The sequence below is a fragment of the Dermacentor albipictus genome, chromosome 1, assembly GCF_038994185.2.
Source record: "Dermacentor albipictus isolate Rhodes 1998 colony chromosome 1, USDA_Dalb.pri_finalv2, whole genome shotgun sequence".
In the NCBI taxonomy this organism is placed as follows: domain Eukaryota; kingdom Metazoa; phylum Arthropoda; class Arachnida; order Ixodida; family Ixodidae; genus Dermacentor; species Dermacentor albipictus.
The window spans coordinates 61582418-61597498 of record NC_091821.1 but is presented as its reverse complement, the minus strand read 5'-3'; the positions used below and the strand labels follow the sequence as shown (position 1 = coordinate 61597498).

The window sequence follows — 15081 nt, the reverse complement described above, 5'->3', positions numbered from 1 at the left end:
CAGCAGCAGTGGGTCAACACCACCGCAAAGCTTCACTTTTTCTACGGAGCGCTTCTTTGCTGCTTCCTCTAAGCCTTGCGCATATGCGCTCAAACTGATTGCAGGCTCATCGCCCATGACTCCGCAGCGTCTTTGCGTTCGTAGAAGCTCCTGCGGTGACTGCTAGTACACACCAAGAATTTGTAATCCAAACAGCATCCGCCGACTAAACCACAAATCGAGCACGGCACACAGCTAACACACGGTGATACGGACGCGACAAGTGGCCAAGATCATGGCGGACGCTGGTGCGGAGGGCGCTGCCATGGCTGCCAGCTGTACTCGCAGCATGTTGGTGACGTCATGTGAATACAACCTTATGCTTTGCCGACTTCAGTCGAGCCTTATTCCATTATCAGCCACATTGCCCAGTCTACTTGTCGCGCAAGATTTCTGTCGTTTCGCGTAAGGGAGTTATTCCAACGGAAGTGTTTGCTCTCTTTGGAAACACACAGCCTTCGATTGGACATGCAAAAAGGATGTGTAGCATCCTCAAGTCGGAGTTGTGGAGACAAGTTCGCCTCTGGTACGACTGGTTACGAGTGGTGTGTGGCGCGTCCAATACAGGAACTGCCGGGGAAGTCTCCTTTAAGAACTTCAAGAGACTAGCGGCCCAGACTACGGAGTTCCAGTGGCAGTGCCTCGTTCTTCGCCTGCCTAAAGGATCTGGAAGGACGAAACCAAAGCCTGGTCACCTTACCGTGATTGGAGATGTGCATCTTCCACAAGATGTCGCCAAGACCCGCAAGAAAAGTCCCAAGTTTATAGCCTTCAACCGAGGTTGCATGCGCATGAGCTTCTTACGCTCAACAGACGTGTGGCCGGTAAAGTGGAGAATAAAGACCAGGAAGGGCGCCTTTTGGATGGTGTTGATAGCTTACTGAAGACAGTTAAACGTTCCCATTTAAGAACTAAAGATAAAACCAGCACCGCTGTAAAATACTGCAAGGAAAAGGACTCTTTTACAGGCGGATAAAGACAGCGGATTTGTGGTGATGCCAACAGCTACGTTTGCCAAAAAAGATGCTGACGCTTTAATCAAGAACTCCGCACCTTCGAGAGCGAGTATATCCAAGGTGAAGACAAAAGCTGTTTCCTTGTGTCAGGATATGGAACTTTGTAGGTTGGAGAAGTCTATTATCGACTGTAAGCCTTCATCACTTACTGTATCTTTAGCGTTAAAACGCATAAATTGGGTTTGCCTTTTAGGAGCATTCATTGTAAGTGAGAAGGGTACCTGGCAGCAGCAGCTCAACCATTTTTTGTTAAAACACCTAAATGTTCTGGTCATTGATGACCTAAACGCTAATAGAAATTCTACAGAAGTGACAACCTTTTTAGGTTCACTTGATTCTTGTAGGTTCGCGTTTTCTATAGATATTGAAGACCTGTTTTACTCAGTACCACATGCCGTCTTGCTGCCTGCGGTACGCTCTTGTATAGAAGAAAATGGCGACATGGCTTTTCAGAATTCTGCAGCGATATCTGTTGACAATTTTCTAGTTTTACTGGAGCTTTACCTGTGCTCAACTTTTGTTTCTTTTGTCAACGATGTGTATATCCAGCGAAATGGCATTTGTATTGGATCGTGTGTTGCCCCTATTTTTAGTAATATTGTTTTCGCTTCCATTAACCGCGACTTGAATAACCATTTAGACACCGAAAAGGTACTGCGAGTTTTTAGATATGTAGATGACTTTCTCATGATTTTAAACACTAATACCTTCCAGACGAGTACCTGGGTTGTTGATGAAATTTCAAGCCTCTTTAGACTGTATGGAAAAGGCTTTACTCATGAACTTCCTGACAATGACACCTTGTAGTTTTTAGATATTAACATGTTGTTTTAGTGGGCTGCACATTTCCTGGAAATACTCTCGGCAAGCTCGTAAAGAACCCTTGCCGTTTGATTCAGCACATAGTAAGGCGATAAAACGAGTGATCGCAACACAATGTCTTGAGTCGGTGCTGGCGAAGTCTTGTGCTCACTTGGCTCAAGATAGCTTCACTTGCCAGATTGAGCGCCAACAGGCGGCTGGCTTCCCTCGTTCGATTTTGACAGCTGCGTCCGAGACCCCCCTTTAAAAACTGAAGGGTTGAAAATTGCCTCGGCAGGTTATGCGAACAAGAAAGCCGAAAGTGGCGCTCTACGTTCACAGGGTTGCGCACAACCTGAAGAATGCGGCAAAAAGGTACGAAGTGTCTATCGTCTTTTCTGCGCCATGAGAACTTGCTGGGTTGTGCCCACGCCTTTCGGCACCTCCGTGGAAACCTGCCTGTGGAAAGAAGCATACCGCGCCCTATGTCACATGCGCCGTAGGCGTTTGTGTACGAGATTCCGCTTAAGTGCGGAAAGGTATACATAGGACAAACCCGCCGATGCGTCAACGATCGGGTGCGGGAACATGAGCGCTTTGCAGCTAACAAAACTCATTTTCGTTTGCCTGTGCATTGTAGGTCCTGTCCCTGTGAGCCAATTTTTTCCGCTATACGAATTCTAGGCAGGAATGACAATGTTTTGGCCAGAGAAATCATGGAGGTATATCATATTAGAAAGAAAAAAGTGCCTGTATTAGCGATACGTCGGTGGTTCTGCGTAGCAAAGAAAAGCAGTTTTTAGCAATTATGCTGTAATCTGTACGCTTCTTGATATGCTGCATTGGTTGGCTTGATGGGCAGTGCGCTTGCGCGATCCTGGTCTGCTGTGTACTTAAGTAGGTGAAGTCTTCATAATAAAATTTAGTTGCAATTTAGCGCTTGTCCTGTGATTCTGTGTCCATATTCTGTCCCATCTTGGAATTGCGCTTATATATACCAGTATTCAGTTGTTAGGCCAATGATGGCCGTGCGGTGCGACAGGAAGGCCCTTACATAGTTGTATAAGCATGTTCTGCACCGGGATGAGGCGAGGTTTTTTGGATAGCACGGCCGATGGACCGCTTGTCCATAGTCCGCTCTCCAGCTTTCTTAAGCTGCTCCTCCTGTTGCCAACGTGCCGGCGTTCTGGCGCACTCAATGCAAAGTCGGCATTTCTGTGTTTGAACGGAAGGTTACCTTGAAGCTTGCCACTGCGCAGGAAAAGCCGACAAGAGTTTCGCATATCACAATTTTATTTTTTTCTATGCTTATTATTGTTATTTCTTTTTCACGACGTTATCGGTGAAATAGTAGTCGGCGACGATGCCTCGCCTGGCCAGCCGCGTTCCGGGGTTGGTGTCTGGGCCGTCCTTGCGGGAAACCACGCTCCTAGGGTGCAGACAATCGCTCGCTAGGGCAGTTCTCCGTAGCCGGCGCGCGAGAACTGAAATGCCGCGCGCTACAAGCTGTACGTGCTCAAGAGAGCGGTTTCCCGAAACGGCTAGGCTCGAGAACACGTCCCGGTTGGCTGCCGTCGAATGAAGTCGCATCCCTAAGACGTCTTAACACCACAGGTTCCGCTGGCCTTTTTCCATTCCTCCAGGTAGTCGGGCTGTAAAAGAGATAGCACGTCATGAGTTAGTTGAAAACTAAAGAACGTTTTAACGTGTGTGTGTGCGCGCGCGTGTCTCCTATTAACTTCTTATCTTTCAGTCCCCTTTTTCACTTTCCTATAGTAGCCAACCGGGATCAGCCTGGTTAACTTCCATGCATTTCCCTGCTGATCTGTCTTTCTCTCTCTAGCTATGTAGGAGAGTGCGACGTCCGCTAACGGCTTTTGTTCTCGGTGATAGATACGCTGATTTGACGAAGTGGCAAGCTCCTCTGTTGCTTGAGAAGAACTGTTTGCCCTGCGTGCCCAGACAACTCTGTGATGCCCTGTTAGACACACTCGACTTCTGTCGGCGGCTCGCCATAGATGCACACGCGGCGTACAGATCATGCGGTCGACGCGCCCAGGTGCCTTTACTCGGGGCGTCACGTGATGGAGAACTCGGCCATCGAGACAAATAATGCTGTTGGGAGAGAGCGAGAGAAAATAGAATTCAAGAAACTGCCGTAAGAGAAAATTATAAGCGCTTCCGAATTCCGAATGCGCACATTTTCCGGATGAAATCGCTTAACGGACAATGTTGTCCCATCGTTTCCTACGGTGTCTTTTGCCCCCTACAGTAATTTTCTTTCCTAAATTCAGTATTTGAGGCTTGCTAATTAACGCGATATGATGTTTTCTTTTTTTCCTAGAGTGAGTATTTGGTACTTGTTTTAAGATTATATGATATGCTTCTTTATTTTCTTCTAATCCAGTATTGATGCTTGCTTTAAATATTAATGTGATCCCTGTATCATTTCCCGTCATTTCATATTACTCGGTGTGCCGCGCTCAGGGAGCTGTGACAAACAAACACACAAACACATAAATGAACACACAAACACATAAATAAATAAACAAGCAAACAAGCGAGCAACCAACCAACCAAACATAGAAACGAACAAGCCTACAAGCAAGCAAACAAAAATACAAACAAACAAGCATACAAGCAAGCAAGCAAACATATAAACAAACATACAAGCAAGCAAACGAACATACAAACGAACAACCATACAAGCAAGCAAACAAACGTACAAAAAATCAAGCATACAATCAAGCAAACAAACATACAAACAAACATGCAAACAAACATAGAAACGAAAAGCATACAAGCAAGCAAACAAACATACAAACAAACAAATAAGAAATTAAATAGACTATGAGTACGTCCTTGAATACGAGTGCTAACCTCCGTCAGTAAATATCTTCTCGCATAAAAAAGGGAATAAAAGAAAAAAATGTGAGCGCCTTCTGCACACCGAAGTGCGGAACTGCGCTGATAGAAAACTTTATTATTCGACCGAGCTGGGGTGCCCGCCTCTTACCCTACACGCAGGTAGGGGGGGAGGGGGGGGGGAGGACGAAGCAGTCCCCGCGCGTTGAGGACGGAAAGCGGGAATCCCGCTAAGGTTAGATAGAGTCGACAGCAAAAACTTGCGGACTGCGTGAGAAAACGTAGAATTTTCGAGCAGTTTATGACCATATATAGTCCAGTAAAACAGTACAACACTAAGTTGTACTGTTCGTCGTTATATACGACGAACAGCTCGTCGTTATGTACGACATTGCACGCAAACATTGATTAGCAAGTTGCCGTCATATTTCATAAATACTTAAGTAACGCGGAGGCACGCGTCTTGACACTGGCCTTTGACGAAGGTAGTTTTGATGCTCCTACTCGATCAACAGACCGATTTCGCAACAACGGAAGGATATATGATCATAGCGATTGCCTACAACAATGAACCACATGTCGCAAATTGCGCGATTGTTCGAAGGTCGGTTACGTCTTCATAAAACTGTTACATCGCGGCGTCCGGCCGATCAAACAATGCGGTCGCGTACGTAGATTGTACCCATGCTCTGCATTGATTTTCGCTTTCTCTGACAAACTTTGTAAAAGTTCATGCTGAACACTTTCTTATTACAAACTGTATTCTTTCATTTGCTAGTGCTTGGCGCAACCACGATTTGGCGGTCTACTTTAGCTGCCATTTACTATACCCGAGGGAAGCGGCTAGTCCAAGAACAATTCCTGCTTTACAAGAAGACGCTGTCTCTAATTGGCACCAGGAAGGAAGTTGGGCAATTTGTTACATCCACAGTAATTGGCAGAAGGAAGCTGACAGTGGGATTGCGCAGCTCATCAGAGATAAAAAGACAGAGAGATACACGTGGGAGCAAGCAAGTAAAACGTGGATGTCGTGCAATGAAGGCAATGGTATGGCAACCAAGAAGAAAAAAAAAGAAAAGGGAAAACCAAGCAAACAAAGGAAGCCAGACGCTATTGCTTCAGTGGCATAAGACTGTGGTGAACAATGGGATGTCTCTGAAAGCGGCACATTTTCGCCCTTGTCGTGCTACTTTGCAAGTAAAATAGGACAGCCTCATCTGCAAGTCAACGCCGTGGGCTCACTCGCAGCTACTTGTGTCCAACAGCCGCAAATTGCACGGCGACAGACTGAAACACGTGTGGTAAGCTCAGCCGTTGTCAAATCGTTGGTAACAGGGCAGGTTTTCTCAACTGTGCTATGGAAATAACTTACTATTCCAACTATTCCAATCCCCCATAATACTATTCCTTTACTATTCCAATCCCCCATAATGGATGTGCCAGGGTGACAGTAGGTGTATGTAGCCTTAAATATGTTAACGCGATAGTGTCATCCTCAACGGACACATCCACGTTGCCTAGACACCGTTACACTATTAAAAAAACTCATCGCGAAGCGCCATCACTGTATTTCCTGTACGTGAATCCGTTCTGACTCATTGTCAACATGGTTTTCGAGATAAAGGGTTAACAAATATGGAAGGGTTAGCTTTGTCTGATTTACACTTTAACGACAGCAAAACTGTGCTAGACGATTTTTCTAGATGTGCGAAAACCATATGATACTGCGGATAACGACATATTGTTACATAAGTCATAGAATGTTACAGGTTTTCCAGGCATAACTGTTCAATTATTTTTGCAGCTACCTTAGTAACAAAACACAGGTAGTTGCCGTCGTAGATATACCAAATTCGCCATTTTGGCATAGTTATAGGTATTCCTGAAGGCTCGGTACTGGGGATGATTTATTTTTCTTTATATGCAAAGGATTTTCCCAGTGCCTTAAGCGACTTCAGTAAAGTATGCAGACGGTACCGTTCTTCTTTCTGCACTAGCCTCGCCAGACTAAGCTTTTCAGAAGGCTTATAATGAGATTTTACGTGTTCACGAGTGGTTCACGTCAAATAAGCGAACTATGAAAAAAAATAGTATATTGCCTTTACTTGTTCGTGGAAAATACCTCTTAAAATAATGTCATTCTCTTTCTCTAAATGATAATGCACTTAAGCGCGTAAGCTCTATTTTTTACTCTATTTAATACTGTATTCAGTACGAAACCTATTAAAACGTTTTTAACCTTTCCTCTTTGGTCTGCGTTCTCACTATTTCATTCGTTCAACATGCCCCCTCCCTACCAGACAAGATGTAGTCAAACCATCCATTTCATCAAGCTAGGACAGGCGTTCGGCCAAACTATAAGTAACTCTAGTTCATCAGTACATTTCGCTGATGGTCAGGGTGTCTTCGTTCAAGGCCCATTAGGTGCAGTTTACTTTCTGTGAACAAGGCTTCCGCGCGGAAGCCGAAAAGTCTAAAGAGCTTACGACCTACCCTTTTTTTGGTCCATGTTTCCACATGTAGTTCGTTCGTTCAATATTCAGTACTTGGGTGTCACATCAGATCAGCATCTTCACTGGAAGCCTCATATTACTTCTCCGTGTAAACAATTAAACAAAGCTTATTTTGTCCTTTACTGCCACTCTGAGAACAATTTCACAGCCATCTACCCTAGTATATTGTATCCTGGGGTCACACCTATGTACGTTTCATATGTAGAACCATGCAGTTGCACTTCTTCAAAAGACAGCATTGCGATTTATGACGTTCTCTTACTACAATGCTAAATCTACGCCGCTGTATACTGCAATTATACTGCCTTTCAATGTATTACAACAATAAGAGGCTCAAATTAGCTTAATCAGTAACTGCCCTTCGAGGTCATCATATTTTTACACTCCGGATGCTATACACGCAATGACTTCGAAGAAAATTTTCTCTTGCCAAAAATTCACAACGTATATGGAAAGAGAAGATTAAGCATACAGCACTGGATCACTCTTGTGGAACAACTAGCCATCAGAACTAAAAGACGCCCAAAAAAGCTTCATCATCATTGAAACGCAATTATCATGGCTGCTATGATCTGTGTAGGGTTAGGTTTTTGTTCCATTTGTCTGCTTTTGTAACTGCTTGTGTATCTTTAATTTTAGTGATATCACCATCTGTTTTAGGTCTGTCATAGTTAATATCAGAAATGCCTGCCTTCAGTTCTGTATATACGCATTTATGTATTTTTGATTTGTTGTACTTTTTTGCAATTTCGTCGTAAATGTTGCGTGGAAAGGCGATAAGGGCCGAGTAACTACGGCGCGCTACGGAAGCCTCACAGGGAAGCTACATAGTGAGCGGCGTGTCTCTTTAACGTGCTAGCCCGTGTGGCCGTAGCCGGTCCTCGGAAGGCGTCGCCGTGTTCAGTGAGACTGCGGTGCTTGTCCCGCGGAACGTTCTTATTGTCCTTGACATTCTCATACTAAGTGACGCACTAGGTTTGAGGATACCTCGCTTGCTTTAGCAGCGCTTATTGTCAATTACAGTAGTCAGTTCATAGCTCAGAAACAACATACAAATACAGTAGCTCAAAGCACAGAGACGCAAGAAAGAGAGCGGGACGTATCTTTCTTGGGTCTGTTTTAAGCTGTAATTTTTCTGGTAAGGTCACTTTGCGCCTTCATTACATTTCGCTTACGGCGGTGATACTTTGTCTGCAAATGCTTTGTTGGGCGCGCAGGCTCGGAACTGCGTTATCATGAGTTTATTTCCCACAACCCGCACGCACAAGCTGTGGTGAGGAAGACGGGGTAAACGCTGCTATAAAGCAGCAGTGACCATCCCCAGCTCCAGTCTTTCTGTTCCTTTCTTTTGGCAGCCCGTACAAGAATAAATACAAGTAGGCCAAGTAGGATCACAACGACAAAATAAACAAGATCTCGATGTTATACAATTCAACAAGAATAACATGCGTAGGGATTCAAGTGCAATAAAAAAATTCTGCTCTTAATGGGTCACCCGGCCATGCTAGATATTGTAATAAATAAAAAAAATGTACGAAAAATACGCAAGAAGAAAACAACGCGCAACTGAAAATAATCACACAGCAAAGTAGGACACGACACTGCAATCCTACGGAAGAAGCAATAGAACAAGAACAAGAACACACGCACACACACACAAACACAAAAGAAACACTACCTAACAAAAAAAATTCTGGGGTTTTACCTGCTGAAACCACTATCTCATTATGAGGCACGCCTTAGTGGGGGACTCCGGAAATGTGGCCCACCTGGGCTTCTTTAACGTACACTTAAATCTAAGTACACGGGTGTTTTCGCATTTCGACCCCATCAAAATGCGGCCGCCGTGGCTGGGATTCGATACCGCGACCTCGTGCTTAGCACACCATAGCCTTACAAGAATAGCTGAAATAATCGAATATATTTGCTGACATTTGCTTCAGCAAAAGATCACACAATCAATTATTTGGTTAATTCGCATAATCCTTCCTCTGTTAACTTGTCTTTGTGCACAATATGGGGGAGACTATATTTTAACCTTTGGAATCCATAGTTCGAGCGTTGTGTAGGAACATACCTATGTTCGTGGTAATCGGTAGAGAGAGAGATGCAAATGAAAGGAAGGCAGGGAGGTTATGTGAACTGAAGTGTTTACCTGCAGGCCTGTAAGGGTGTGTACGATAGCCAATATTTATGAATGTATAATTTAATTTTTACGGGGAATGTGGTATTCGTAAAGAGAAGCCAGTTATTCAATTCTGTATTTTTTAAACAATAGGGAAGTATGTGCGTTGTATGACAGGTCTGCTATCGCACACAATGCCTTTCTTTTTGCAGCACTACTACACTATTGATTGATTTCTTGGTATTGTTTTTATACACTAAGTGGCAGTAACACAGGTTGGAAAAGAAAATGCTTGTACCACAGCATCAAATTCTGAGGACAGGTAGTATTTGCTGAGCACTTCTCATCACACCAAGAACTTTGCATAATTTGGATTGTAAGCTATCGGTATGAGACCCCCCATATCATGCTTTCCGGAAATATTACCCCCAGTGTTCTTGCTGTCGACGAAAGATGTATCTCATTGTTATTTAGTGTTCGTGTGTACTAACAGGAATATTTGTATTTTTAGCGTTCATTCGGTTAGTATTGAAGTGTTTCAATGCAACGCCCCCACCTTTGGCACTATATACCACACAAATCAGCGTGGCGAGAAGTCTCGTTTCTTGCCGTACACTTCGGGAAGCGCCGCCAATAAGTGGGTCGTGTACGCGTGCAGGAAAAAGCCGGACTTCTTTATTTTTTTTTTGTACAATCAGTGCCACAGCCACTGCCAAAGCCAAAGAGGCAACACTCAACCGCCTTCCTCGGCAGTGTCCAAAAAGGAGTGCCGACTTGGCGCGCGCTGACGCAATGATGAAGCGATTTTGAACGCGGGCCGAGAGGCGTTTGCGCCCCTGTCTTTGGAATTATTTCCGTGTCCGCGGGCACATCGCCTCTCCGCCACCGTTTTCGGTGCTGGTGCGTTTGCCCGTGGGCTGCGCACAGCTGGCCTTTCTCCCAGCGCGCTTTCTGCGTCTCGGCGATCTCAAGTATACACTGGCCATTTCGACGCCGCTGCCGCGCAAATCACAACTACAGTCCTATTCATAATGTGAGTGCACCTCTCGTACGCCGACGGGCGCGCAAACAGATGGCCGCACCGCTACAAACTTCCTGCAGGAAGAAGAAGAAGAAGAAAAAGAAACGAAGTGTTTTCTTACCGTGTGCAGGAACGGTAGAAGTTCCCTCTGCAAGCGCAAGAAAGAGTTCTAGTTTTAGTGCTCCGAAGTAATTATTAATGACAACACCTTTTGGATTACGTATAAACCCTACTCGATTAAACATATACGTTCAAAAAAACGTGACGATTCAGGGGTCAGAGTAGCGCCGAAAGTTCTTCAGACGACCGGTCCGACGCCTCATATCCGTCGGGCTCGAGCACAATAGCGATTAAGAAATATCGTGGGCTGCAAACATTCTGCGAACATATCGTGCCCAATGAATTATTTTCTGCTTTAGGAAATCGACGCCTTTTTATGTTGTTGTTTTATTTCCAATAAAGCTTCCGCTTTCAGTTCAGCACAATGTTCCCTGCCGTAAAGAAGTTCAGTGTGCATGCCAGTTCGCCTGTTGATCATTTCAGACTAGCCGCTGCATGACTCCATGAAATATATGTACGTCGTTTATACAAAACATCAAATCCACTCGCAGCTTTGGCAATTCGGCCCGAATAGACGACTCGACCGAATTTAATCGAGTTTGTTAAACGTGCCCACTGCGAGAAAAAAAAAAAGGAAAAGACGGCGTTTTGATGTCGCACGTGCTGGGAGCGTTTTCGTAATAGCTGGAGACCTAATGTGCGCACGTATAGACGTTTTTCTTCTTTTCTTTTTAGCTGCGTAAATTTTTTTAAAAAATTGCCTATGGCAGATAGCACAATTCTAACCCTTGATCTAAATTACTCGACGCAGCGGCCATTACTTCTATGAGAAATCAAAATGTTCAATTGAATAATCAACGTAATTGCGCTAACTACTGTTTTAATTAATTAGTTTACGTCACGTGTTTCAATCTACGACTTATAGCCGCCACGTTAGCGCGGCGCATCCACTTGGAACGAATTCTTTGGACATCACCAGTTCCGGGATATTAATTTTCAAAATGTCCGACGAAATGCATTGGCGTTCCAGTTACTTTTTTTTTTCTTTCAGAAAACGCTGTTTTATTCTTTGAAGCACAAAAGTAACTGGAACACAAACGCATTTAGTCGGACACATTGAAAATTAATATCTCGGAACTGGTGATGTCCAGAGAATTCGTTCCAAGTGGACGCGCCGTGCTAACTCAGTGGCTATAACTGATAGATTGAAACGTAAAGCAATTAATTAAAAAGTAACTAGCGCAATTACGTTGATTATTCAATTGAACGTTTTGATTTCTCATAGATGTAATGGCCGCCTCGTCGAGTAACTTAGATCAAGGGTTAGAATTGTGCCATCTGCCATAGGCAATCTTAAAAAAAAAACTTGGTGCAGCTAAAAAAAAAAGAAAGAAAGCGCCATTTATACTGACATGCACGAATGCGGCATCCCGCTCCAGGTGAAAGAAACAGCGCACAGCCGCGATTCATTCCGCGCGTGCGCAGTTCGTCCCCTCCAGATACGCGGAGCCCCCGGCGCTTCTTGGCACAAGCACATTCCTATATACGCAGAAAAGCCCTGGACATAGCGTGATGACTTTCAAGCGAACAGGTTTTCCCGTTTGCATTCTACGAAAACGCTTGTCTAATCAAAGTGGCTCATTAAGAGAATGGCAGATGCCGATGTACTCAAAGAAAAGACGCACATGCGCAACAGTATAATAATAAGGCGGGAGGGGGGGGGGAGGCAAGGTCGAAACAAATAACATATCAAGGTCGAAAAAAAAAAAGCGGTAGATTTTCTTACAATATTTCCGCCGTTCTGGCACACTTTGCGGATGAAAGCTCCCCCTTTGGACGGCAGCCTGGCCATAAAGTCAGCAACCTGGAAGAGCCGCAAATGGTCGGAAGGGGATCAAACACTGTTCGGCGGTATACTGTGAAAATTAACGCTTCCTTCACTGATAAGCAATCTCTCTATATTTTCAATATGTATTGTTCACGTGTTAAATGACGCCATCGGTCAAAAAAAAAAGGGGGGGGGGGTATTCCACATCCGCCCACCATGGCTCGTGAGTGCAGCTGGCTAACACTCCCAGGGCTAGATCTAGTAAGCATAAATACCCAAGTTAGTGGACGGATTGGTAGCCGTCGCCGTTGCACAATTAGAAGTGCAACGCGCGCGTAATGCGGAGGTTGTGGGTTCGGCTCCCACCAGCGGCAAGTTATCTTTTCGCCCAATTTCATTTCACTTTTCTTTATTATTTTCTACATATAAATTTCAAAAACAGTTAATTTCCTCGATGGGTCTCATTGTCTGTCGGATTTATACGGCCATGATTAACAAAAATCGAGCCCCTCGGTTTCCCGCCTTCTCTCGTTTACATATAAATATGCATTTGTAATTGTAATTTTAAGAGAGAGAGAGAGAAAGCAAGGACAGGAAAGGCAGGAAGGTCAACCAGAAGAGTATCCGGTTTGCTACCCTACACTGGGGGTGGGGGAAAGGGGAATAGAAAAACGAGGAAGGGAGAGAGTGAGCACTGAGTACGTGTGGGTGGGACACTATGCACAGGGACACTATAAACGGTCTCTTAAACCGGTGTACCTCAAGTATTGCAGTAATGCACGATTCGCTTTTCGTGCCAGTGACGGGTGTGGCCACGGTCCGAAGGAGCGGGTAATTTAACCGCGAACTCCATTCTAGCAGTTGCGTCGACTCAAGTTAGGAAGAGTAGTTTGGTACATTCGAACCAGTCATGAAGTTATCGGTTGAAGCAGACGACACCCGGTACAAGCTGTACCGGTGGTACAAGCGGTACATGATGATTATTATGACATATACAGGGTGTCCCACGTAGCTTGAGCTAAACCTTAAAAATACGCTAATGCCACGTAGCTGCACAGAACCAAGGTAATTTTTGCCGTCGCTCGGAGATACTCAGATTTTTTTTTTTTCATTCTGCTTAATTAGATAATTAGGCCAAAATAATTAATCAACTTCTCAAATATTGTAATGAGATAAAACGTGAACATGAAAAACACCCGATACAGCTTTTTGTTGCGCAATACGTGCTACATAAAACTGCTGAAATTTCCAAGCGTGAAAGAAACCCGCGAATACACGCAAACTGCCTCGAGTGGCCAGTGGCGCGGCAATTTTGCGTGCATCTGCGGGCTTCTTTCACGCTCCGAAAAACCCTTTTATGTAGCACGTATAGAGCAACAAAAAGCTGTATCGGGAGTCTTTCATGTTGCTCTACAAGTTTCTCATTGAAACTTTTCATCTAGTTACAGTATTTGAGAAGTTGATTAATTAATGTAGACTAATCTAATTAGGTGGAATACAAAAAATAATCTGAGTATCTCCAAGCGACGGCAAACAACACTAGCTTGGTTCTGTTCAGTGACGTGGCATTTGCGTATTTTTGAGGTTTGTCTCAAGTTACGCGGTACACCCGTATAGTTCGCGCAATGCCGTCAAATCTTGCCCCTGCCATTCATTCGCTTAAATAATGCGAAGAACTCCGTTTTTTTTTTCTGTCTCGGGTGACACGTGACGTGTGTCTCCGTCTCTCTGTTTTCTATCTGAGACCTCAGCCCGTGTTTTCATGGTTTGATCAAAACTCGAAAGCTTCAGATTCATTTCACATTGACCCTCGGTTCAATTTAAAATCCCGTCCACATCGCATACAGCCAGAGCCTTTGAAGCACTCATTCATCGTCTGCGGCTCGGTACCGCGTATGCAGAACACTTTCTACAAAATATCTCAAAAGCTGATAGTTCGGAGTGCAGTAGTTGGCCACGCTGATAAAGTTGTACAGCATCTTCCGCAAGGATGTCCGCGGCACGACACACACAGACAACGCTTAGCACTTCTAGAACTGGTACAGCGCAACACACAAAGGAAGAAACAAGTCGAGCCGGCCAGATAAAGGAGCAGAGCGCTGGCCGGCTCTGCTTGTTTCTTCCTGTTGCGCTGTACCAGTTCTAGAATGCAATACCAACTCGCCCAATCCTCAGCCCTAGTGAGCTTAGCACTTGATTTAGTGGCATTAGATCGCAGGCCCTTCAGCCTCGGGAAGATCTTAGGTCCTTGGCCAACGTATTTATTGCAAGGACGAGCGTTACTGGCCCTCCGAAGATTTCCAGAAGCGAGCAATATTCTCTGAAACTATTGAATAGACTGTTATCTGTGATAAGCTCACTCTATGTGATTAATTTGGCCCGACTTTGTTCCATTCAGTGCCTGGACTCATGTACCTTCGTTTGAATCCAGTCCGTGTTTTCTTATGTGATCTGATTTTAGTGTAGTTATGTGACCGGACTTTGTGTTGCTGTTTTTCAGTTTTAGTGAGGCATTAGTGTAGTTGGGTGACTGAAGTTCGTGTTATTGTGGTTTGCAGTTTACGTTTTAGTTTTAATGCTTTTAAGTAATTTTTTTATATACCCATGTGAAAAGAAGTAGCCGGCGCCAATTGAAGGCGACAACATCTCCTAAGCTCCATATAATAACAATAGAAAATGTCCTCGCGTTTTCACGCGCTACGTATATAAAGTCAAGACATATTCCAACTCGCCCAAACCACCACACTTATGGGTCCTTCCAACTTCCACATAACGCGCAGCACCGGCTAGTAAACGACCCGAGGGCATGCATG

General features: G+C 44.5%; 1 protein-coding gene across 1 annotated transcript in view; it reads right to left on the bottom strand.

The window, feature by feature from the left end:
• Positions 1-3131: 3131 nt before the first annotated feature.
• Positions 3132-15081, bottom strand: part of LOC139047565 (uncharacterized) — a 54310-nt gene continuing 42360 nt past the window's right edge. The window contains exons 3-5 of the mRNA XM_070521407.1: positions 12227-12304; positions 10502-10528; positions 3132-3508 (exon numbers count right to left, since the gene is read on the bottom strand). Coding sequence (XP_070377508.1) covers positions 3449-3508; positions 10502-10528; positions 12227-12304 — 165 coding nt within the window. The 3' untranslated portion in view covers positions 3132-3448. The remainder of the gene's footprint in view (positions 3509-10501; positions 10529-12226; positions 12305-15081) is intronic.